Genomic DNA, 26725 nt, shown 5'->3' on the forward strand with positions numbered 1-26725 from the left:
CTGCAGTGTAACAATTGGGAGCAAACTAGGCTGTGTCTCAGTTATGTTTAAAAGCCCTACTTTTGTTTTTTCCCCCATTACAAACCTATCAATATACATAAACTTGCATACCTGCTGATCTTGAAAGAGGCAGAATAGGGTCATAGCAGTAGCTTCCTCTCCCCTGCATGTACTGGAGAGGAGGGAAAAAAAAAAGGGGGGGTGTGGGGAACCTGACTTCTTATCATAGAATCATAGAATATCAGGGTTGGAAGGGACCTCAGGAGGTCATCTAGTCCAACCCCCTGCTCAAAGCAGGACCAATCCCCAATTTTTGCCCCAGATCCCTAAATGGCCCCCTCAAGGATTGGCCTGCTCAAACCACTGAGCTATCCAATCAGTTGATTCCTACATATGGCTTCCATTAGGCACAGCCCATCCCACAGCTGCTAATTTAGAGAGGGACACTGGTGCATTAGGAGGAAGCCAAAAGAACTGGGGAAAAGTCTTGAAACAACTAGCAGCTGCTAAAAGACAAGATAACCTCAGTAAAGGCTCCTGCATGACACCCCCTCCTTTGGGCTTTCCTTAGAGTGAAGTAAGAGAATCTGAAGCAGAAATCCTAGGTTTGCTACTTCATTTTGTTAAATAATTCATGCATCGTAACTATATTGCGTTGGCAATTGCTAAACAAACCTAATCCAGGCCTTGGCCACCGACTAGTTTTTATTTCTAACCCAGTCTTTTAACGGTGCATTTAGAAGCAACAGAATCACTAGTCTGGTAAAATAAAATCCACTCTTTGCCACCCGTACAGTTCAAAAGTAACCAACTCCTCATCTTACACTGTCTTGCAAAATGCTAGACTCCCTTTCCCATCAGTTCTACTAAAATGAGTTTATTCTCTAGGGGTTTTTTCCTCATGCCAGTGCAGGATCTTACTAACTTCCATCGTAGAGAATCTATAAGCCTTGCAGGAGGGAGGTAGCAAGACAAACAGCCTGATGATCAAGACAAGATGATTTTTATTTAGAAGCAATTGTATTAATATTTATGGTCTCTTTGTAACTATAATTTGCTAGGATGATAAAATATTTATATCCATATTTGTTTGCTTGACTAGGACATGGATGATTGTCTAGTTAATATTTGCAGTGTTGTTGTAGCCATGTTGGCCCAGGATTTGAGAAATCAGATAGGTGAAGTACTTTCTTTTATTGGACCAACTTCTGTTGGTGAGAGAGACAAGCTTTTGAGCTAACAGAGCTCTTCAAGTCTGGGAAAGATAATCAGCTTGTCATAGCTAAATAGAAGGTGGAACAGATTGTTAAGCCTAAGGAATAGCTCATTGCAAGAGACCATTTAAGATGAAGGGGGCAATTAATGTCTGCAGTCATAGAACAGAGGCAGGTTAGTGGGTTACAGTGTTGTCATGAGGTCTATACAGTACTTTGATCACATATAACACCATATAAATGCTAACTAATATAACATGGGTGCCTTTTCAGGCCCACATCTCTCAAAGAGGAATGGCATTCTTGTAGCTAAGACATGAGAGTGAAATGCAGGAGATCTGTGTTCAATTCCAAACTTTTCAACAGACTTCCTGTGTGATATGGGGCAAGTCACTTAATATCTGACTTAGTTCCCCATGTGTTAAATGGGGCTAATCATGCTGTTTTCCACCCTTTGTCTCTTGGCTCTTTATCTTGTATGCTCTTCAAGGCAAGGACTGCCTCTTACTGTTTGTATAATGAGGTACCAGTCACAGGTTAGGTCTAAGGCACAATGTTAATATCACTCATAAGCTAGTTATGGCTCTTCTGTTCTTCATAGCCTCCTTAAACTGCCATCACCAGTTGGAGTCCAGTGCTGCACTGCTTTGTACCTCTTCTGTAGTCCTTTTCAAAGTGGCTCTGGTAACATGTTTACACCACTTTGCACAGGGTGTCAGACAGGAGAGAATCAGGCTGGTTTTCAAAATCTTAATTCAGCTTCTTCCTTATAAATCTCTGTCAGCAAACTGCTTTTTTCCCTATTTAATATATTCTGAGTGAAACGAATCAGCTTTGTTTAAATATCAAAGCAGTTGTTATAAAAAGGCCATGGCATTTGGTCCACCAAGTATGCCAATTCAGTTTCAGCTGGAGATTTGCTAGACAGAAGCAAACCACTAAGTAGATGTCCCAACGGTTCAGTAGGGTTTCTTACGTTGTGCCAGCACTTGCTCACAAAGCAGACAGGTGCTCTCCTCCCCCCACCAAGGAACTACTAGTCAGGAAAACTGCAACAAAATAATCCACACAAGAAAAACTTCTGGTCGTACCATGAAAGATTTTGCAGTCAACATGCAATATCTTTGGGAACTATTGTATTAACATTATGGATAGTTGGGGGCTAGGCATTGTTTTATAATTCTACTCCATGGGGGAGAGTTACCACAGCTCCTCTAGGAATAAAAAATAGTGGATAATTACTGGCGTCCCTGGCATTGTAAACAGCTCCTGATTCAGGCAGGAACCATAGGCCCAAGAAGACAAAAGGGCTTTTGGTATAGAAGGCTAAGTTTAACCTGACAGAGGGGCAATCGTTTTGATTCAACAACAGACATGACCTTTTGTCCAAGGAAGGCCATACCCTGCTGAAGCATTGGAAGGACTTGAACCAGCCAACCTCCCCCGAGAAGAAAAACAACTTCTGGTATGTTGAAAAGGTTTTATTCTTTTGTGTTTTCTGTATGTGCTTTTGTCCTTAAATAAATGTACTCTGCTTTGAAAAAGCTGTTTGGTCACTTATAACTGCTGGTATTCCCTGGTCCTAGCCTTTGGAGAGAGAGCAAAGATCAGGAGGCAGGATATTAGTCAGACCTGCTAGGTTAAATATAGTGAATTGGAGGGGAGCTGTAATCTAAATCAGAAGAGGGATGCAGGTGTCTCTTGTGAAAGGCTGTAGCTAGAGTGCTGAGACAGCATTCCTGGAGCAAATCACTGGGGCATGGGAGGGTCAAAGGTGCAAAGACCAAAAGGCAGGATGACCAAATCTGCTATAATCACAACATCTCAAACAAGCAGACAATTGACTCGTTACCAGCATGGTTTCCCAAACCCATAGGGAAGCATTCCTTTAAAAGGAATAAAAGTTATCCCTCCCCCCCATTTTACTATGGTAGACTGTAGTAAGTAAATGATTATGGAGCTTCATCTTGTTTTTTACCTATCATAAAATCCTCAGTGTTTCTTCTAGTCATTTATTATTTAACCTCCTTATAGTTTTCTTTTCCTCTTGAGTAGCATGTAGCATCTTATAGAAATAGAACATTATCAAAATGTTACTTTGGTGTGTGGCTGCAGCAGTCTTACCACACAGGAATAGTAAATGCAGTGAAAAAGTGTCAACTTCGAAACAGAAAAGGAAGTACTTCCCTTCTACCCCCAATGCATAGTTGGACTGTGGAACTCATAGCCACACAAATTCATTGAGACCAAGAACTTAATAAGGTTCAAAAAGGGATGGATATGTATATAGGGTGTGAGCATGATTATTATTGCTAACAAAGTCTGGAAAGTCAATTAAACCTCAGGGTTTAAACCAATCTAATTATTAGCAATCAGGATTAGAGCTAATGGAGGGAGCAAATTATCATTCATTTAGCTATAGCTTTTTCTGAAGCATCTGCTATGAGCCACTATTGGAGATAGGATATTGAACTAGGTGGAGTTTAGGTCTGATCCAATATATCTTAGATGTTATAGATTGATGTGTCTTAAATGCATTTTATACACAATTCACCAACCCTTAATATTTTGAACTTGACTTTTTCCAGTTATTTCACCCTACAACTTCAGGGATTTTTGTAATTCAATACAGTTCTGAAATAATGGTCCTAAATAGGGTAGCTAAATGTTTCTAGGCTTAGCAGACACTAACAGAGTGAGAATTTTTTTAATTACATATTGTTAATCCCTAGGTCAGTAACATTTGTAAGTACTGTATTGCAAAGTTCTCTAACATCCATAAGCGACAATTTTCTCATAGTGCTGAACACACCATCTGAAGAATACTGTTGCAAATGGAAAAGAGAAATGATGCACACCGAGTAGTACATACAAAGGAATGATACAAACTATTACAGATGCCTATTTCAGACAAGCAAAATCTTAGTGTGATTCTGCTGTACTGTTTGTGAGGTGACTGACGTTGTGCAAGGGATGCTTGGAGAGAGGGCGTTTAAACAGAAACCTGTTCTTGTACCATATTGCCTTCCCCTTCAAGCCCCAATCTTTCATTCAGATGTGATTATCAGCCACTAGGTCTCATGGTGAAACTGAGGCTGTACCATCACTGTGCATGGAGAGGCAACTCTAAGATTGTGAGGTAGCTATGTATAGACATCACCACCATACACAGCTTTGAGGGTGTGAGAGAGATTGTCAGCACGGAATCAAAATCATGGTAGTAAATGAGGTAGCTTTTGTAATCCTGCTTCTAAAAGAAAGCACAAGAATGAACAACTTTAGTGTGGTTTTTTTTAAGTAGTTTTGGGTTCCCCTGCCCCTGTGTGTTTTCAATATATCATTTTAAAAAAATGCTTTGCTCTTGGTGCTGCTCTGTGAGAACCCCACACAACACAGGAAACAAGCTACACTGACAGCCCTCTCAAACAAGCAGCATTTTCCTGTACTTTTCCTTGCATTATTTGAAATACTAGGAAATAAGAAAATTGACAGAAGAGCAATTTAATTTGACAGTGTCCTTTTAAACTGCAGAATAGTCTTCCACAAACAGCCCTGGGCGCTGTGGTGTCTTGTGGATTCATAAGGAGGCAGCACAGTCTGGACTCTAGGAAGTAAGGCTTTATTAGAACTAAAACAGTGTTACATAAGACAAAAGGAGAGCCATGTATTCCTAGCTGTATATCTGGTGAAGCTGAATGCTTCCCGCTGGTTCTTCCTAGCATGTGCTCTGCTGATAAAGGCCCAGCACACACTCCTAACACCTCCCCTTTCCAGCAAAAGCAATTCCAAACAATGTAACATATATACCAACTGTTTCTTTACAAATACCATAACACACTCAACTTTGTTAGCTGTGCTCAATGAATCTTTCAGGTGCTCTGCACCATTTATTAACTCTACAAGGCACCACTTCAGTCTTTGCACTAGGTGAATAAGCAGACTGCTCTGTTTGTTGATATTTTTGACGTTTCACACCCTTACAGTTCTCTCTGACTTTTCATTTATAGTCAGTACAGTATCTCTCTGGCTCTTTGTTTACATTTCTCCATACCCACATGTGAGCATGCCAGCTTGTAACAACTTAAGCACTACTATTCTCTCTAAATAATATGCCATCAGCAGACAGTTCTGCTTTGAACTGGAAATGTGGACTTGGTATGTAATATCCTGGTCACCCCTGCAATAACAGCCCTAATAACCCTCTGTAAAGTCTCATCATTAGCTGTAGCCTCAGTGAATTCATTCCACATCTTTTCTGAGATAGGACAATTTTTTATCAAGTTGACATGCACTAGTTCTGTCTCCCCAGGTTGCTGCTTCAGTTATATCAAATGCTCTGGACAGTCCCTTATCTCCTCTACCCCGTAGGTCCTTTGTATTAGCTGAAGGGCTTGGCATATTTTTAAACCCACTATAGGTGCTTTATTCCATTATAACTATATCAAAGTTTAGCAATTCTATTTGATTTTTTTTACCTTCCCTTCTAGTATACACATACCTCTAGTAGGAACAAGTTCCCCATTATAAGCTTTCAGTTTAACCTGTTTGCTCACTATGTTCCCTATTTTCTTCATTCAACCTTTTAATACTAAAAATCTGAAACAGTTACCTGAGCACCAGTGTCCAGTTTATAGGTTAAGAATCCCATTAGTCTCTAAAGAAGTTGTGCATTCACCTGTTCCTTTCCCTTCAGATACAGCTCCTAGATAGAACTGCTTGTCTGTTCTGCTGTCAGCATTACTGCTCATCATCAATGCTTTGCTTCCTCTTCTGCACTTGTTGATTCTAGTTGCAGACTTTGGTAAAATGATTGTCTTTCCCACAAATATAGCACTGTTCACCAAAATCTGGGCATTGTTTAGGTCTGTGCTTGTGTTCACATCTTGTGCAATCCTTGAAGCTACCCCTTGCAAACTATATTGCTTTGCTTTTTCCCTGCTTGTTTTTTGTCTAGTAACTTACTGCTTGTCAGCTTGTTTTCCCTCTCATCACTCTATCCAGAGTGGCAGTGTCCTGTTTTTCTTCCATTATTCGTATTGTTCAGAGCAATTTCTGCCACCCTGGTACACTATTAATGCTTTATCCAAAGTCACATTTTCCAATATAGTTTTTTTTTTGCAGCTTTGGATCTGAGATTCCTATTACAATTTGATCCCTTATAATTGAATGTCAGCTGTCCATAGTTGCAGGTTTGGCTCATTAGCTTCAGCACTGTTAGGGATTCTTCAAAGGACTCTCCTTTCTTTTGTCTTCTAAGGTAAAACTTACACATTTACAATGTTTCATTTTCAAGGTATGCAGTACTCTTCATATTTCTGCACAATTGTGTTGTAACTTGCTTTCTCTGCCTGACTTAGTTGCATGCTGCTAAAGACATCCATTGCCTCAAGTTCTGCAGTGGTGTGAGAAGACTGCTATATTCTGCTGATCTTCTTTCTTACCAAAGCCAGCTGCTTGCATTCATAGGTATCAAAACTCTGTTTGACTGTCTTCCAGAATCTGCTCCATTGACGGCGTCACTTCCTGGGGAGCTTTTAGTTACTCCATCTCCAAAATGATCCCTTTATTCCTTCACCACAGTCCTTTCTGTCTCCTCACTCTGGTACCATGAATTGTTTTGTGGATTCATAAGTAGGAGGCAGAGTCTGGACTCTTAAAAGTAAGGCTTTATTCAAACTAAAACAAGAGTTACAGAAGACAAAGAAGAGTCATGTGCTCCTAGCTAGATATCCGGCAAAGCTAACTTGACTGTGTCCAACTGGTTCTTCCTAGTGTGTGCTTTGCTCTTAAAGGAGCAGTACATACTCCTAATAGGTGCCTCTTTGGCTAAGTCACTGGAAAAAATCTTGACACTAAGACACAGGACTGGGAGTGAGGCCAGGGTGCTGAGAGCCATTGAACCAAACTGTAAACCCTGTATATCATGGAAATCACTTCAAGCCAGGGTGTCCAGCAGCACCCCTGGTTCCTGCACCTATGAGTTACACAGTCTAGGTTCTACTTCCAATTCTGTCAGTGTCTTTATGAGAGAATGGGCAATTCACTTCAGTCTCTTTTTCCCTATCTGTATAATGGGTGCAAGGCTCACTTAACTCATGGGTTATGAAGAAGCTAAAATTCACTAATGTTAATAGAGCGTTGGGACCCTTGGTTGGAAGGTGACAGTATGCCAAGAGCTAGTAGTTTAAGATGCCTGGACTTATCAGATTTTAGTATAACACTCTTCACTGGCCAGCAGAAGATGATTATCTAATTAGGTCTTTCCTGTAGTTAATGGATATAATTCTGTCCAAATGCTGTAATTACAGAAGACAAGTAGAGACATAGCTCTGTATCTCTGAAGTCTGGTCTCGAACCCAACTAACACTACTATGTGCTCTCCCTGGTTTATTCCAGCCATGCTCCAGTTCCTTTATGCCACTATTACCTCTTACTGTTTATTATATAGCATACACAGTACTTACTATATGGCAGACCAGACCAGAATATCAATGCAACCCTCTAATACCAGAGACCTACAATTGCTAAGCATTATCTAAATTTCTAAAAGTCAACTAAGCTATTTGTTTTCCACCACGTTCTTCTGACAGATCCCTCCAGGCAGCCCAATGGTTGGTATGCTACAAAATTTATTCAGATATCACCATGGTACCTGTGCCCCTAGGAAGCTGCTGAAATACTTAGCATGAGAACACATCACTGATCTGTAAAAATAAGTTGATTCTTTGGACTGGAACTGGTTTCCCCATTCCATTTTACAGACCTGAAACAGTGCTTAGTTTTTTTTAGATTTGTACCTTATCATAGTGAGTCTCTGAAATACACACCATTAATACCAAATAATCTGAATAGATCCTTTCTATGCCTTAGCAATAGTAATACTGCAGTTACAGCTGTACATATTTATAATGGAATAGAAATAACTGTGAAAGCTTCTGCTGTGTGTGGAACTGGCTCACAGCACTTCAATAATACATTAATAGAAACTTTATTTTTTCCATTATATAGACCAACTTAACATGCTTTATTTATAACTTACAAACCAAAACTTTTACATACATTTATACAAATTCAGAATGATTTTAAAAAGTATTGTACAAATCCACCTTAAGGCACAAAAAGTTAACAAAAAATGCAGCACATTGGAAATCTCAGAGCAGCCAATTAAAAGGAAGCTGGCCTTGTAACAAACATAACTCATTTAGTTTAAATATGTTTTCAAGTTCACTATCATACAATAGAAACTAAAAGGCCTAGGACAAAAGATATGCAGCTCAATCTCTCCACTTGACCTGTATTACTGAAACTTCGCTATTAACCAGCCCATTGTATAGTTACACACAGGAATTAAAATAGATTTAAGGGTCCTGCATCAAATGATTATGTAATGAAATACCATGAACTGAAATTACAAACTGTTAGTTGGTATTCAGATATCCGAACATGGCAAAATCAGATGTTCCCTCTTCAGTAACTTCTATTTTAGACAGTGTAGATTTAGAGTATAAGCACATGTTCAGACATCTAATTCTTACTGTTCAGTTTGTGTTAGTCAAGGAAGTGTAAAAAAATAATTAAAATTTCCCTGGACACTATGGGTGTGGGTGAGAAATTGTCATTTTAGTTGTGCTTGATGTGAGTTTTGAAAGTTGACACATCCTGACCAACGCAGCTGCTTTGGTCACGTGATCCAAGTATAAGGACAGAAAATACTGTGAGAGGACTTCAACTCCTGAATCCATGCAACAATGTTTGGTAGGGATCAAGCACTGAGTTCACCAAATAACATGCCATAATCTAACCACTGTTGGTCATTTCCATAGCTAAAAGAAAGACAAATCTAGAATGTAGGCTAGGACACAAGTAACCTTCCTTTGTTAGAACTTTGTTTTTATTAGTTTTTCCATAGCTATCCAAAATCTTGCTTGAAAACTTAACTCTAATGATATAAAAGCTTGATGGGTATTGTTTGCAGGAGGAGTAATCTTAATGTAACAAATGTACAACTCTAAATGCTTCAAATAAATCAATCACCTGACTGTTATAATATGTATGAGTTATTCAGTTCAGATCAGTTTTGAGTACACAATTACTGTACATTATATGAAAGGTCTTCACAGACTGAGATGCTGCCCAATCTACATGAATATTCAGATTATAATTCAACAGGGACAAAGCAAGCTAAGTATGATGGAATATAGTAGTTTATAGATGCAATTTTCCTGATGTGGCTTCTGCTGAAAGCAATCAGACAAACTGCTGGCTCGGAGCCCTGAAGGAAAGATACACACAGCTTCTCACTCTAGGTCACACTGCTTTTCATGCCGTTTTCTTCTTTATGTATGTAACATCTCTTCCCTGCTTTATTACAACCATATTAACAGCTACCTCATACAAACATTTGTAATGAAACCTATTTGTGCTTATTAGTAAACTACCATTTATCTCTTGTGTGAAGACAGAATTTTCGACATTAGCACTTAGTACTGGGAACCTCGGGTTGGTAGTACCAAAGAATTAAATGGTAAGCACATTCTGGTTTGTGTTGTATGAGAGTAGAAAAAAAATTGGAGTATTGTGGAAATGAAGAATCTAATTTAGGAGAGTTCCTATTTGTGGTGTCACAGCAAGCAAACTTTATAAAGGATTTATTATCAAGGAATTGTGAACAACATGGGGAAACAAAATAAATAGTTGAACAGTTAACAGTACATGAGATAATAGCAGTAAACTTCAATTACACAAAAAATGGAACTTTGGAACTACACTGATATTGAAACATCTCAGAAAATTAAGGGCTCAATCTGAGGTCCTGGCATCTGTATGTCACAGAGCCTGCCAGAAGTTTGCTGCCAAGTTGGTCCCTAAATTATCCTAAAGAGGGACCATCCTCACTAACAACTATGTCACATCGATACAGCTGCCCAATCCTACTCTTTGTCCAGTCATAGATTTACTACCTTACCCTGTATCTGAAGGATAGATGCTTCTCAGACCTCAATTTATTCTATTCAGGTAATGGAGTGTTCCTTCCTCAGCTTATGGGGTCACACAACTGAGTTTACGGACTTTCTCTCCTCCACAGATGGTAATTAGAGGAATGAGAAGTAGTCACAATGACTCTTCCAGAAGAACCCCAACTCCAAAATTCATAATTTAAAAAAAAAAAAATTGTGTAGATTCAGTTGGCCTCACTCTTCTCACACCATTCTTAATAATCAGAAGTTAGCCACTGAAATCACTGGGTTATATCAATGTAAAAAAAGGAATGTCACAGGCAAATCTGGCCCTGTGCATTTATATCTAATGGCAAATTAATAAAAAAATGAGTCTTTTAGCATTTCTTCTGTCATTGATGAAACTCCTCATACCATCAGCTTCTCCAGAACATGAACAGCTAGTAAGTATTCCCTACTATCTGAAGACAAAGTCTGAATAAATCAAATATCAAGAACAATATGAACTCAGAAAGTAAGCCATAATTGCTGTTGCACTCCTGTCAGCCATCTTGGAAGTCTTGTTTAAGCATCCTATGAAGTTAAAAGCTTGGCACAGTTTTCTTAGCTGCCTTTCATCAATGTTTTCCTTTTTACCTAGAAAGTTGGTTGCACATCAATGCGAGATTCACTTGGACATGAACTTTTTTTTTGGAGGAACGATTCCCTTTAAGTTACAGCTACAAAGTCCCATACAGTTCAGTAAATGAATTCTCCTGGTATTTCTTGCAGCAATGGTTCTTCAAATTTAAACCGTTTTGAAATGGCTTTCTGCTCAGTTATTTTTTCTTTTTCTGACTGCCTACACTGTCCCAGTGTATACGAAGCCACTACAATTAGTTCCTCTGTCACTATTGATTCCTCTCCTTCAGTTTTCTCAGCATCTGTAGAATTTTCAGAGGCAGAATCTCCATCTTTTTGGATGACAGTATTTACCTCATCGGCTGTACTCTTCATGCTGCACACAGGGGCTGGAACATCACTTGGTGCTAGCCATGGGTGTTGCAGACATTCTTCAGCTGTTGCTCGTTCCCTATGGAGAAAAGAAGGCTCATTCAAAAGAATGTCAGAAGGCGTGTCAAAAGAGGAACACTAAACGCGAGACCTCGGATAAGAACTAGAAAGATTAAACAGCTTTTTCTAGGGATATGACTTTGCATTAAATAGGACTGACAGATCAGTTATGGAACGGACTTACAAAACTGTGCTAATATCCACCAATTGTAAAGAAAAAAATCAGGAGCAAGAGCCGCCCAGTAAAATAGCTGAGGGTTTTACATCCTCTAGTCTATTTGTTTTATATACCTTGCTATCAAATCCAATGAAATATAAAACAGAGAGAAGCAGTCTAATTATACACATAACGATTTATACCAAGCTGTGAAATACTTGCATCCTTGCTGTTGTTTGTCCGAGGGAACTATGCAGACAGTTGCTGAGCCAACGGGAAGAATACATAAAGTGTGACAGATACTTTTCAGAACAGAAGCAGCATTGTGGGGCTTCATATTTGCCTTCCAATGGCAACCAGGTCAAATCTGCTCAGTTCACAAGTAACAATATATTTGACTAACAGTCAGTCCAACAAAAGACAGCAAAACACGTCACTAAACCACACAGGCTCGGAAGTTAACTGCAAACTCACTAACTTTGCAAAAGAGCAAAGATACTACACTACACATTTTACTTTATTTAGTTTTTGCCAAGTATAGTGTATTTTGTAATAAATAATGAAGGCTTAGCAATACAAGACTCATTACAGCATTCATTTATGAGAAATGGGAAATGTGCCTTTTTGTAGACAAAACGTGGTTATACATAATGAAGTGCAAATTAATGTTCTACTGCAGGACATTTACACCATCTCTAGTCTATGAATGACTCAGATAATGCTTTAGCTGGTAGCAGTATTTTGAACTCATTTAGTCTCTGGAACAGACTACTTTTTACTGAACTTACTCAGGTTTCTTAACCAAAAGGGTTTTGATGAAATCCACAGCAGACTCTGATATAAGGTCAAAATCTTCCTCTGAGTAATTTATGTTCATTTGTGCTATATTTAAGAATGTTTCTTGTTTATCATCTCCTAAGAAAGGCGATATCCCTGTTAGCATGACATATGCTAGTACTCCAATGCTCCTAAATTAAAAAAAAGAAAGAAAAAAAAAGAGTAAAGTAAAAAAAACTAAGTTCAATTTCGTAAAAGTTGTAAATATTAAAGGCTACACTTACCACATGTCTGTTGCTGTACTGATTGGGTCATAACTCAGAATTTCAGGTGCTATTATGAAAAAAAAGCATAAGGTAAGTTCTAGTTCTATTTTGAACAAATAGAAATCTATATTTACTCATTTATATGCAAAGTCATACTTTACAAGCCAATATTACAATGCAAAAAGGAAATTTCGAAGACTTAACAATGCAGCCCATCTTGCATAATCTGAAATATGACAAAAACATTTGAAAGAAAATCTGGACCAAGTTAAATTTAAAAATCTGTAACAGATTTAAAAAAGTAAAAATCAAATTATAGGATTCTGAATACCTAAGACTGGCTAATCTTTCCTACTAGCAAGTAAAATGATTCAGAATGTGAGTGGTCATTGCTAGCTCCACTCCTGTGGAAAGGGAAGACTTTTACAAAGCTATCTCCTATCATGTCAGTTTGGCAAGCACTCTGAGTGAACAGCTCTAAAAATTTTAGAATTTAGAGTGAACAGCAATAAAAATCCACATTTTGGTTCCACCGCCCAGGCCCAGGATCAGTTAACAGAGCATTAATGAATGTGCTACCAATAGCAGTGCGGATCTCACAACTGAACATGGCAGAAAAGCCATTTTCCCAGAAGGATATTCGTTCTACAGCCAGATGTTAATTGTCTCCCCATTTCCACAGCACTGCAGAAAACTCAGGGACCAGCTCATACTATAGATTGCAAACAAAGCAGACAAATGTTTTTCACTCACAGAACATAAGTTCCTGCCAAATAAGTTATAGTTTTTAAAATGCTAAGGGCAAGGGTGTTAGTGGCTCCAGTTATTTCACTTTAAAGCTATAATTTAATGTATTAAGATTTTTCTTATGATCCTGTATTTGTACTGGACTTCTATTAATGTCTAATGATGCCATACAGAAACACTATCTTCTAGCATTTGGATCTGTATAAATGGTAAAGGCATTCATCTTTTGTATTGTTACAGAGTAATTTATAGGATTATGATTGTCTAAAGTTGAAGGTTTTTCCTTTCTTTTGTAAATATTACTTCCAGACAACATCAAATCCAAAGAAGCAGCTCAGAGTTATGAACAGCTCAGGAATTGAGGTTGTTCGTAACTCTGAACAAAACATTATGGTTGTTCTTTCAAAAGTTTACAACTGAACATTGACTTAATAGAGCTTTGAAGCTTTACTATGCAGAAGAAAAATGCTGCTTTTAACCATCTTAATTTAAATGAAACAAGCACAGGAACAGTTTCCTTACTATGTCAATTTTTTTTAAACTATTTTTTTAGTAGTTTACATTTACCACAGTTACTGTAATGTATTTCCTTTTTTTCTGTCTCTGCTGCTGTCTGATTGCGTATTTCTAGTTCCAAATGAGGTGTGTGGTTGACTGGTAAGTTTGTAACTCTGGTGTTTGCAACTCTGAGGTTCTACTGTACTTACCCACATATTCAGGAGTTCCCATAATTTCTCTTAGCTCTTCACTGCTTTTCAGTATTCTGGAAAGGCCAAAATCAACTATCTTAATGTCTCCCAAAGGAGATTCACTAGTTAGCAGAATATTCTGGGGCTGAAAAACAAAAGAATCAAAGAAATGACCAGGCTTTTTAAGCACTCAAATCTATACTTGACTATAGTATTGTAGGAGTGCAGTTTTGTTTTGAGCACAAAAATAAAGAGGATGCATTTTTCAGCACATTTAAAAAAAAGCACTTTTTTTTTTTTTTTTTTAAGACTCCATTAGTCAAGGACTTACACTGGAAAATAAGACTCCAACAGTAGGATGGTATCTGTATGGCTGAGAAATCAAACATCTGCCATTCTCAGACTAGGATATTTCTAAAAATACACCAGTACCTACAGTTTAACACCATCTATATGTGGAGACTCCATCAATATTTTTGCCATCACTTACTTGCTTTTATTACTGTGGAGCTCTAATTTATTAGAAGACACTGACTTTTTATTTCAGTGTCTTCAACTCTAAAGATATAAAAAAGCATGTTAGTTATTTCAGACAGTCTGTTCTGAGATACAGCGATTTTATCTATTGTACTCTTTAAACTCTGTAAAGAGTTGTCACTTTGGATGGGCTATCACCAGCAGGAGAGTGAATTTGTGTGGGGGGGTGGAGGGTGAGAAAACCTGGATTTGTGCTGGAAATGGCCCACCTGATGATCACTTTAGATAAGCTATTACCAGCAGGACAGTGGGGTGGGAGGAGGTATTGTTTCATATTCTCTGTGTATATATAAAGTCTGCTGCAGTTTCCACGGTATGCATCCGATGAAGTGAGCTGTAGCTCACGAAAGCTCATGCTCAAATAAATTGGTTAGTCTCTAAGGAGCCACAAGTACTCCTTTTCTCCTGTAGTAATGAATTCCTTGTCTGTCATCCTTCAAAATTATGTTTGTAATCATTAAAGAAGTTCCATGGTAAAATATTTTCTGAGTACTACCAAAGTCAGGCTTAGGGGACCATGGAGACCAAGACTATGGATCTTCAGGGTTTTGATGAAATAAGTATGTCAGGAATACTCGTTTTCATAAGTTTTTCCTCTTTTCCTTGCAAAGATTGACTTATGTTTGTCACTGATATTTCCAAAAGATCACATTATTCACAGTCCCCATCTGGTTGATCTTTGGGTCCCATGAAATCCACTCAGTCACAGGTTCCTATATTTCTGGAAGACCCTCCAGACAGGGGTGAAAGTAAGTCGAGTGACTTACCAGTACGCTGGGGCCAGCTCTGGCCCCTGGAAGGGGTGGAGCTGAGGGGGTCAGAGCCAGCCCCAGCCCACCCTGTAAGGTAAGTGCCCTCTCCCCTCCCCCACCGGGGTAGCAGTAGCAGCTCGGAGCTCCGGGGGCTGTTTAAAGGGCCCGGGGCTCCCCTGCTTCTACTGCCCCCCAGTCCTTTAAATAGCCCCCAGAGCCCTGGAATAGCAGTGGCTGGGCTCCGGTGGCTATTTAAAGGGCCGGGGCAGTAGAAGCAGGGGAGCCCTGGGCCCTTTAAATAGCCACTGGAGCCCCGCAGCCACTACCCCAGGGCTCCAGCAGCGGGGCTCTGGAAGCAATTTAAAGGGCCTGGGGCTTCAGCCACTGCTGGGAGCCGCAGGCCCTTTAAATTGCCCCCCTGGGGAAGCCAGGCTGCCCCGGTACGGTGCACCGGCTCTTGCTGATACACCGTACCGGAGCATACTGGCTTACTTTCACCTCTGCCCCCAGATCAATCTGTGAATTGGGAAGGAACAGAAAGAAGCAAGCATCAGCCAACCAACTGCTGGTGGTTCTAGAATCTGCACATTAACCCTCTCCAAAATCTTCAGGCTAATTCTGTACTGTGGTATGGTCGTGGCGGACAAATGTTAGGAGGATGAGGTACACGAGGCTTTCTTCGGACAACTAACAGAAGTTTCCAGATTACAGGCCCTGGTCCTCATGGGGGACTTCAATCACCCTGACATCTGCTGGGAGAGCAACACAGCGGTGCACAGACAATCCAGGAAGTTTTTGGAAGAGTGTTGGAGACAACTTCCTGGTGCAAGTGCTGGAGGAACCAACTAGGGGCCGTGCTCCTCTTGACTTGCTGCTCACAAACAGGGAAGAACTGGTAGGGGAAGTAGAAGTGGGTGGCAATCTGGGCAGCAGTGACCATGAGATGATAGAGTTCAAGATCCTGACAAAAGGAAGAAAGGAGAGCAGCAGAATACGGACCCTGGACTTCAGAAAAGCAGACTTTGACTTTCTCAGAGAACAGATGGGCAGGATCCCCTGGGAGGCTAATATGAGGGGGAAAGGAGTCCAGGAGAGCTGGCTGAATTTTAAAGAAGCCTTATTGAGGGCACAGGAACAACCATCCTGATGTGCAGAAAAAATAGCAAATATGGCAGGCGACCAGCTTGGCTTAACAGAAATCTTCAGTGAGCTTAAATGCAAAAAGGAAGCTTACAAGAAGCGGAAACTTGGACAGATGACATGGGAGGACTATAAAAACATTGCTCGAGCATGCAGGCATGTAATCAGGAAGGCCACAGCACAATTAGAGTTGCAGCTAGCAAGGGATGTAAAGGGTAACAAGAAGAGTTTCTACAGGTATGTTAGCAACAAGAAAAAGGTCAGGGAAAGCGTGGGACCCTTACTGAATGGGGGAGGCAACCTAGTAACAGATGATGTGGAAAAAGCTGAAGTACTCAATCGTTTTTTTATCTGTGTCTTCACAGACAAGGTCAGCTCCCAGACTGCTGCACTGGGCAGCATAATATGGGAAGGAGGTGAGTAGCTCTCAGTAGTGAAAGAACAAGTTGACTATTTAGAAAAGCTGGACATACACAAGTCCATGGAGCCAGATCTAATGCATCTGAGGGTACTGAGGAAGTTTGCTGATGTGATTGCAGAGCCATTGGCCATTATCTTTGAAAACTCGTGGTGATTATGGGAGGTCCCAGACGATTGGAAAAAGGCAAATATAGTACCCATCTTTAAAAAAGGGAAAGAGAATCCGGGGAACTATAGACCAGTCAGCCTCACCTCAGTCCATGGAAAAATCATGGAGCAGGTCCTCAAGGAATCCATTTTGAATCACTTGGAGGAGAGGAAGGTGATCAGGAACAGTCAACATGGATTCTCCAAAGGCAAGTCATGCCTGACGAACCTGATTGCCTTCTATGATGAGATAACTGGCTCTGTGGATATGGGGAAAGCGGTGGACGTGATATATATTGACTTTAGCAAAGCTTTTGATACGGTCTCGCACAGTATTTATGCCAGCAAGTGAAAAGAAGTATGGATTGGATGAATGGACTTTAAGGTGGATAGAAAGCTGGCTAGATCGTTGGGCTCAACAGCTCGATGTCTAGTTGGCAGCCCATATCAAGCGGAGAGCACCAGGGGTCTGTCCAGGTGCCGGTTTTGTTCAACATCTTTATTAATGATCTGGATGATGGGATGGATTGCACCCTCAGCAAGTTCGCGGATGACATTAAGCTTGGGGGAGCGGTAGATATACTGGAGGGTAGGGATAGGGTCCAGAGTGACCTAGACAAATTGGAGGATTGGGCCAAAAGAAATCTGATGAGGTTCAACAAGGACAAGTGCAGAGTCCCACACTTACGATGGAAGAATCCCATACACTGCTACAGGCTGGGGACTGACTGGCTAAGCGGCAGCTCTGCAGAAAAGGACCGAGGGATTTCAGTGAATGGGAAGTTGGATATGAATCAGCAGTGTGCTCTTGTTGCCAAGAAGGCTAACGGTATATTGGGCTGTATTAGTAGGAGCACTGCCAGCAGGTCGAGGGAAGCGATTATTCCCCTCTGTTCGGCACTGGTGAGGCCACATCTGGAGTATTGTGTCCAGTTTTGGGCCCCCCACTACAGAAAGGATGTGGACAAATTGGAGAGAGTCCAGCAGAGGGCAACAAAAATTATCAGGGGCTGGAGCACATGACTTATGAGGAGAGGCTGAGGGAACTGGGATTATTTAGTCTGTGGAAGAGAAAAGTGAGGAGGGATTTGATAGCAGCCTTCAACTACCTGAAGTGGGGTTCTAAAGAGGATGTAGTTAGGCTGTTCTCAGTGGTGGCAGATGACAGAGCAAGGAACAATGGTCTCAAGCTGCAGTGGGGAAGGTCTAGGTTGGATATTAGGAAAAACTATTTCACTAGGAGGGTGGTGAAGCACTGTAATGGGTTTCCTAGGGAGATGGTGGAATCTCCATCCTTAGAGGTTTTTAAGGCCGGCTTGACAAAGCCAAAGCTGGGATGATTTAGTTGGTGTTGGTCCTGCTTTGAGCAGGGGGTTGGACTAGAGGACCTCTTGAGCTCTCTTCCAACCCTAATCTTCTATGATGCTACGTTATTGGGTAGGAAAGTAAAGTATTATGCAAGCATGTTTAAAAATGGTCAGGCCAGTTATGCCTGCTACATTTTTAGGACACTTTAGGAAGTTTTAAATACTGTAATAGCTTTAATAAATTCCTCCATTCTTGCAAAAGTGAGTTGGCACAAAGAAGGCAATACACAGATCATGTTCACTGCATATATCAGTAGTAAATTCTCTCACCAAGTGGCACTAGGTTGTCACGCTGAAGCTTATGGCACTGTACAGGAGCATGTTTTATAATTCTGGTTTGTTCTGTACTAATTTGTATTGAAAAAAACAAATGTGCATATATACTGATCTCCATGCCATGGCAATCAGAGGTGTGGCTGCAACATGTGTAGATGTACACAAGCTAGCTTTGAAATAGCCAGGTCAAATGACAACAGGGAAGCTGCAGCAGCACAATAGAATGGGCTAGCCACTCAGGTACATACCCAGGGTCCCATACGAGCTGCACAGCCCATGCTGTCATGGTCTTATTGCCATGGTTATTCAAGCCAGCTAGAAAAAAAGCTAGCTCAGCAGGGTTATATAGGCTATAGCTCAGTGGTTCTCAATGAGGGGTACGCAGAGATCTTCGATGAAGTACATCGACTCATCTAAATATTGCCTAGTTTTACAACAGGCTACATAAAAAGCACTAGCAAAGTCAGTGCAAACTAAAATTTCATACAGACAATGACTTCTTTATACTGCTATAGATACTATACACTGAAATGTAAGTACATTTATATTCCAATTGACTCATTTTATAACTGTATGGTAAAAATGAGAAAGTAAGTAATTGCTGTGAAACTTTTGTATTTCTAGGTCTGATTTTGTTGCTAGCTTATGGAATATAAATATTGTGAAGTGAAACTCTGGGATATGCAAGACAAATCAAACTCCTAAAAGGGCTAGTCTGGTGTGGTTGAGAGCTACTGAGATAGCCACACTTCTGACTGCAGTGTAGACATACCCTTAGACACACCTCACAGTGGGCAACTTAGTTGTTATATGAAACGGAAAACAGAGAAAGCAATATTTAAGTGAGAGAAGTTTTACTGGCAATGTTTCATGAAAACTGTAAGCCTCATAAGAAGAGTCATCAGGATTTTATTAAGTGAGGTATAGTTGCCAAAATAAGTTTACTCTTCAATGACATCCATTGCTTTTTACAAACAGGACAGTTATACTGCTCAAGATAATCTAATTCTTATTGAAATATCAATTGACTTATATAAAATATTTTTTTTAAAAATCAAGAATTAATTCACACACACACAGAGTAACACTCAAAGGCCCCAATTAGGATTGGGGACCCACTGTAATGTGCACTAGACAAAGTAAATTTTTTCTTTTTTTTAAGTCCCCGTCTCTAAGTTTACAATATGAATAACGACAGGATGCAACTGATGGGCATAGCTTACAACGCAGAGTGGGGCAAAAGATGCGTAATAGCATTAGGAATATATGGTAATGTAGATAAGCCAAGGACATAATATGTAGTTTGCCTTCATTGTTATATATTATGACAGCGCCTGTCATGGTTCCATAGTTCAGGTTAAGTTGAATTTTGCACTTAAAGCAAGGATTCAACCACTGTTATCTGTGAAGAATAAAGCTTATCCTCCCCAAACTTATAACACTTGAATTCCAAAAGAAGTTTGAGTGTTGACAGGGAAATTAGTTTATTAATTGAGCCAAAAATTTCAAAATGGGTCCTTTTAATAAATTAAGCACCCTGTCAGACCATTGCTTTGCCCCAAAGGGTCTTAACAGAATAATACAGACTCTTCAAAATTTCCCTATGGTTACAACTCTGAAATCTTGTACATTGGTTACATTTGAAGATTAGGGATTAAATAGTTATTAATATGCCATTTTTTGTAACTGAAAATTACTTTGACGGGGTTGAAGAATAACATTCATCTACAGAGAAGACCATGAAGTGCCCTCTTTTATTGTGCTCAATGGGAGTGAAGCTAAAAATATGCAAAGCAAAGATGCCCACTTTCAAAACAGAGATAAGCCAAGCTATCTCAGAGAAGACAGTGAATCCTGAGCAAAGTACAAATTAGAGCCTGGAGGGGAACATGGAGGTCAGTATATTCTGGTCACTTTGCATTGTTTCAGCAAAGTAAAGCAAAATGTACTGGTGAATCTGGCCCTAAAAATTCAAAGAAGATTGAAATTTTGTTACTATGTATCTTCAAATAATTACAAATATCACAGGTAAACATTCTATGGGGGTCTTGATTCACATTCATCTATGAAGTTTTTAATATTCAAAAGGAAAAACAAGGATATTCCTAGATAAAGACTACACTGAACTGGCAATAAAGTGGATTACGTATCACTCACTCAAAGGTAAACAAACATTACCAACTCAAGAAATTCAGAGTTAAGGTTATGCTTAAAAGAATGGAAATGCAGGTAGGGTACCTATATACCTTAATTCTACCCTGTAGTGATGCCATGCCATTACTAAATAATTACGAGTATCTGTGTATAATAGTATTTATAGTCCCAGATTAAATTTATTTCGACTTCATAGCCTCAAATTTAACATTTTTGAATTTTTTTTAAGTTTAACCTTAATTGTGAACTTGAGTTTAATGCTTGTTTTTGGGGATAATTACAACATGTGTATAATGCTTTACCTTTATCTAAGAAGAACTCTAGTTTCATGCAGTTATTTGATCATTCTAAGAGACTGATTAATTTTCATTTATAACAGGCCACTTGCCTAGCCACTGCATTAGACACTTTATGGTAGGCATAGCAGGAATGGAGTTACACCACTGTTCTGAAGACTGCAGTAATTTTGCTAGTGGTTTTGGGGGACAGCATTTCATGAATAGAAGAAGGTGCCAAAGCACTGACAGGAGAAGCAGATAAACAGCGGATGAAGGACGGTGCTGCATGTAGAACATTTCTTAAACTTTTTCCTTCCTGACTTCACTCTGTTTTCTCATTTCTTTCTTACAGATAAATGGTGCATCTTTTCCTAGGTTTTCATTTCTTACTCCCTTCTCCCCCCGCCTCCGCAGATTGGGTTCTCTTCCTTCTTCCCTACATTTTCTCCTTTTTCCATGTGCTTCTCCATTCACAATTCCCCTCCCCACAAACATCCCCACAACCAGAGATTAAGTTTATCAACCAAACACCAATATAAAATAAGGAAGCCTCTTTAAACTACTCTGGATCTTTTATCCAGCATAAAGGGGATGGGGTACAGGGGAGAGGGAGAGAAAACTTCAGCCTAAGCCTATCCATCAACTCTGGATTAAAATAAAAGCAGTACAGCAATGTTGTGATGTTTGATTCTAAGTTCGTGACCCAATGTATTTACTTTCACTTCAAGTCAATAAAATCTTGCATCACTGAATTTTGCTCTTTAAAAAAAGAGCAGAAAACCTCTACTGAAGTCAGGATATGACAACCACTCAGTGGGACAAGAAACAAATCCTGCAGGGGAAAAGAGGGACAGGTGGCAACTCTGAACCCATGGTAAGCCAACTCAGAGTTAGACTTTTCTACAGTGTAAAATGCAACAGCATTTAGTCTCTCAATGGAAGTCTTGCAAATATTATGGGAAAGACATGGTTTGAAGGAGGCTGTCAGTGCCATAGACTGGTCTGACTAGAGTTTAACTTGATTCTTCAGAGACAATCCTTCTAAACTGTAACAATAACAGTCACATATAGACAAACGTTTTGATTAAATTCTTTTGGATATAGTCTGACCTAATGTGGAGGTGTCAACCACCACAAAAAGCTGGATAGATCTTTCTAAAGCTCTTTATTTGGTCCAGACAAAAGAAAGGAAACCTTCCAGAGATCCAGACATGAAACTAGTGTTAGAATAAGGCAAACATTTTAGGCCAGATTCATTTATCCCTTTGGCCATCGGAGTTAGACACACTGCTTGCCAAATATATTCTGTGCAAGCAAGTCTCCCAAATACCAACAAATTAGTAATAGTTAGTAAATCTCAGAGTGTTTTAAATTACTGGGTAAGCTTATCGTTCCCACTTTCGGGATGAAGGAAGAGAGAGTTCAAAGTCACATGGTAATCAACAGCAGAACAGGGAACAGAACTCAAGTTTGATTTCCAGATCTCTGGCTTGTAAAATGGACCATCCTGCATGCCCTTAGGAAACCATTACCATCCAAAGGAAAAGGTGTCAATGGATCTTCAAACATACTGCCTGGTTAGGTTAAAAACTAACCTAGAGCTCATTTGCCAATATTATGAAATGAGACATTATGGAGCTCTCCAGAAAAGGAGTCAGAACAGTGGTCTTTTCCCCCTTCAAAGACTTAACAGACTGTAAAAAAGGATCCATGTTAGTAAGACTTCATTACTTTCACAAAATATGCAAAAGAGTTTACTAGTATAACAGCACACTAGAAGATTAAAATTCAAATACACTTACAAGTTAATTTTGTGATGCGTTCTTCTTGCTTTTTGTTCATCTACTCACTAATCTGCCTCTGGCCCTAGGCCACACATTTGAGCTGCCCGTCACAGGGTCCTGGGTTGGAACCCAATGGAGCAGGGAGGGGCCAGGTTCCCCCATTACTGGCCCCACAGACTCTTGCCACTGGGCCACACTATACGTTCAGACACACAACCCCCCATCATGGTGTTACATAATTTGTCACATTATGACATAACCAAATTGTATTGTATATGGCCAAATATCATGCTTACACCTGCAAAAATAACAGAGGGATTGTATATCTTGTGTAAATATACTCATCTGATCAGTCCTTCTGAGTCTTATAAAACTCTAAAAACAAGAGAGATCAGAGAGGAAACTGTTTCTTTACGTTGTTACTGATTACTATAAGTATCCACTGAATGATTATTGGGACAGATGACTTATTTTTTTATATTTGGGATTAGAGTTTGGAGTTAATGGACTGTAGACAAAAAACACCAAACCCAAAGATAAAATGAATAAAGATTTAGAAAGAAAATCAGATTGTCCAGGATCAAACAGCCATATGGATGCATCTCCGATAGTAAATATTGTGAGACATCTGTTTTAGCTGATAAACTAGCTTTCCGGACAGCATTGTGTGTTCAATGTTGTTCAGTTTAAGACTTTTAAATTTGCTGGTAGCATTACTTACAAAGTGCAGTAATGTATAGATAAACAAAATCAGTAGCAACAGAATATAGCAGAAAAATTAATATTCAGCATTCACAAACCATCAGAAGACATTTACACTAGAGATTTTTTAAGTGTTCTTATGCTGCTGCTTCACTTAGATATAAACAAGCAGACAAATCTTAAAAGTTCCAATTCACTTGGGTTCGATTTACATGGTGCTATAAATACTCACCCCCATTTGGGGGTGGGGCCAGGAGCAGTGGAGTCTGGCGGAGGAAGAGAACGATTTCAAAAGGGAGCAGCTGAAGAAGTGCTCCACATCACCCTTCCCCTTTGTTCCCCACCATGCCTTCACACTCACTGTTTGAGGGCTGGTCTTCTCCACCTCCCCTCCCCCACTTCCTTGTGCCACAGGGTATGGGGAGGTCATCTGGGCCCAGATTCTGGGGAGCATCCTGCCCAATGCCACTGGAGGGATGGGGGTGGAGCAGGGTCAGGTGATTGGCTCCCATCTGGTGGATGATACAGTTTGCTACTTGAGTAGGGTAGCCATTGTCTTCTCCCTGTTTCAGCTCCACTTTTCCCACACTTAAACTGGTATGCTGGATTTCCTATGATGCTGGGGACTAGGCTGTTCACCAGTTTTGCGGTCAAAGCATATTTTCTCATATGGCAAAAATGGAAGATCGCCAAATGATTTTTTCCACCTTCCATCCAACATTCAGAAGATCTGATTTGGGATTTAAATTACAACTGTTGCAACTATGGCAGGTGGTGAGAAAGCCTTAAGTAACCCAGTAACTGCTTGGGATCTGGTGCCGGGCAGTCACATTGCATGGTAATTCTGTATGCCTCTGTCGTGCACAGCTTGTGACTCCTCTCATCTCAACCACTCTACTTCTGGCATGGAAGAGAGGAGGTGGGTCTGGACTCAGGCATCCAGCAGGGTCCCTCGCTGCGCTGAGGACTGAGGGAGGGCACTGGTTCCAGTTGAGACCCAAACTAGAACAACCTTACCAGCCAGTTTGAGGTAGTTTTGCCAGTTTGGCAATAGTTGGCAAATAAGATGCAGCCTTCACATTTAACCACATTACGTGGCCTCACTGTTTCTGCATCCACATCACTGAGATCAGGTCATCAAATTTCCTCTGCTTTAAAAGATTTCAAAAAACTTAGTATGTGTGACAGCCTGTATACCCCTATGTTCAACCCTTTTACAAGATTCTGATAAATTTCATACCAAGTATGCCGTTAGGAATAATCTGAAAATTCATAATTTACTGGTCATTATTGTTCTGGTAAAATGTGTGTGGCAACACTGTATGCAAAGTTAAAGTTATTCTATTGTAGGATATTACTAAAGACGTGTTCTGAGTCTAGGGAAGAGAGTGTAAAACCAGTTCCTCAGAGACAAAAGGTTAGGCAACACGTCAGCCAGGTATCAACAAAATCAAAAGTATTTTATTTTCTGTTAGGAATTTAAAATAGCATGGTACTCATTCAAGGTGTATGCCAGGACAGATTCTGTGTCTGACATGGCAAGGTCTCTTGGACCCAATAATCTCTTTGGCTAATCTTCCTGAGTTCTCATGCTCCCCTGTCATTTTTGGCTGCTATCCCCAGAACAAATTATATCAGATTTTGCTGTACAGTAGACAAGTTAAGCCTATCAGAATGCATAATATATAAATGCAGATAACTAAGCTACTTCTGGGTAGGCTGGAAGTAGTTTTATAGTATTTCTACATTTGTATTTACCAAGTAGTTGCATTTACAGTCTTCATTTGATCATTCTGTACTTAAAGATTATATTGCCCAACAACCCACAATAATCTTGATAAAACCAGACAAGAAACTATGGTATTTATTTTGAAGAAAAAAAAAAAACAAAAACACACACACACCAACAAAAACTTTCCACCATTGAAAAAGGAATTCCATCATCAAAAATTGTGCAGAAAACTCAGGAAATTCTAAGTTAACACTCCCACAGAAATAACTGTCTGGTAGCACCAGACTGTATATAGTAATGCAAAATGATACTACCTATGCAGAAAAAGTACCAGTTTATAATTGCCATGGGAACCATAAATGAGTTTCTTGACCAAAGAAACCTAATCTGAGTCAAGGTTTTATCACATGGTTGAACTATTCAACCTGAAGTCAGCCTTAGCCAGCAGTTACTACAGTTTATACATCAATCTTTTCTTAATGAATGACAACAGTTGGCAAATGTTGACTTAAGTGGCTTTTGAAGTTTCTTTAAAATACTAAGTTGTCAAATGCAGTATCATAATTGCATCAGTCCATATGAATCCAAGTACAGCTGCTTAGCAGCCTTTTGTGAGCACTTAGTACTGGAATGGTATATTTATTTTCAGTGCAGTTACAGCTATGTTCAATTTCTTAACCAATTTTTTCCAAATTTCACAAAGCACAAACTGTCACCCAGGTCTATATAAATGTCAATTTACTTTTTAAAAATGTTACTAGAGCACAAAAAATACTTAAATTCCACTTTCATGAGGCAGCACTGCATGAAGCTTAGCTTTGTTTTTAGCAACAGTAAGTTAAAAACTTTATCTGTTTGGTTGTGCAACATATATTAGCAATTTTAGATCCATATTTCATAGACACTTGTAACTTTCAGAAACTTATTATGTAAGGCCAAAATTGCTAATATCTATTGTACCCCCCAAAAGGTGAACTGTGCGCTTTGGGAAGTGCATAGACGTATATGCACATTGTTTTTATTTATAAATTAGCATTACTAAGGCATTATAGCACTGAGTCAGCATCTATTAACAACTAACTATGGGTATGTCTACATTGCAATCAAAGGCCTGTGTCACCTGACTTGGGCTCATAGGGCTCAGACTGCATGGCTATAAAACTGCAGTGTAGACATTTGGGCTCAGGCTGGAGCTTGGGCTCTGGGTCCCTCATGCAAGCCCAAGTCAGCTGACCCAGCCCAGCCATAGGTGTTTTATTACAGTGTGGACATACTCCATGAGAAAAGTACACAAACTTACCTTCAAGTCAAGATGTACTACATTATTTCTGTGTAAAAATGAAACTCCTTCTAAAATCTGCCTCATAAGCCGCTTAACATCTTTTTCTTTGAAGGCTTCTTCCCTTTCAGCCACACACTGGTCAAAGATTTCACCTCCAGCAGCACTATGGAAGAAAAAAAAATCCATTTTAATTTCAAAAGAAATGACACTGTGTCCAACTCATTCTATTCTGGTTATGGTAGTATTTACTATTCTTTAGAATGAATGACTTTTACACATCAGCCTTACAAAGTT

The 26725-nt window shown here is 39.6% G+C and overlaps 1 protein-coding gene and 1 long non-coding RNA gene across 3 annotated transcripts in view; one reads left to right on the forward strand and one right to left on the reverse strand.

Moving 5' to 3' along the window:
* The first annotated feature begins 226 nt into the window (after window positions 1-226).
* The window catches only part of LOC140907276 (uncharacterized), a 55497-nt gene continuing 28998 nt past the window's right edge, over window positions 227-26725 (forward strand). The window contains exon 1 of the long non-coding RNA XR_012157435.1: window positions 227-2679. This is a non-coding gene — a long non-coding RNA (uncharacterized lncRNA). The remainder of the gene's footprint in view (window positions 2680-26725) is intronic.
* Window positions 6309-26725, reverse strand: part of STK17A (serine/threonine kinase 17a) — a 63775-nt gene continuing 43358 nt past the window's right edge. For both annotated transcript variants that reach the window (XM_073332814.1, XM_073332813.1), the window contains 5 exons: window positions 26450-26594; window positions 13879-14005; window positions 12443-12491; window positions 12170-12349; window positions 6309-11243 (listed from right to left, as the gene is read on the reverse strand). In XM_073332814.1, coding sequence (XP_073188915.1) covers window positions 10910-11243; window positions 12170-12349; window positions 12443-12491; window positions 13879-14005; window positions 26450-26594 — 835 coding nt within the window. In that variant the 3' untranslated portion in view covers window positions 6309-10909. The remainder of the gene's footprint in view (window positions 11244-12169; window positions 12350-12442; window positions 12492-13878; window positions 14006-26449; window positions 26595-26725) is intronic.

Source organism: Lepidochelys kempii, chromosome 2 (genome assembly GCF_965140265.1).
Source record: "Lepidochelys kempii isolate rLepKem1 chromosome 2, rLepKem1.hap2, whole genome shotgun sequence".
Lineage (NCBI taxonomy): Eukaryota > Metazoa > Chordata > Testudines > Cheloniidae > Lepidochelys > Lepidochelys kempii.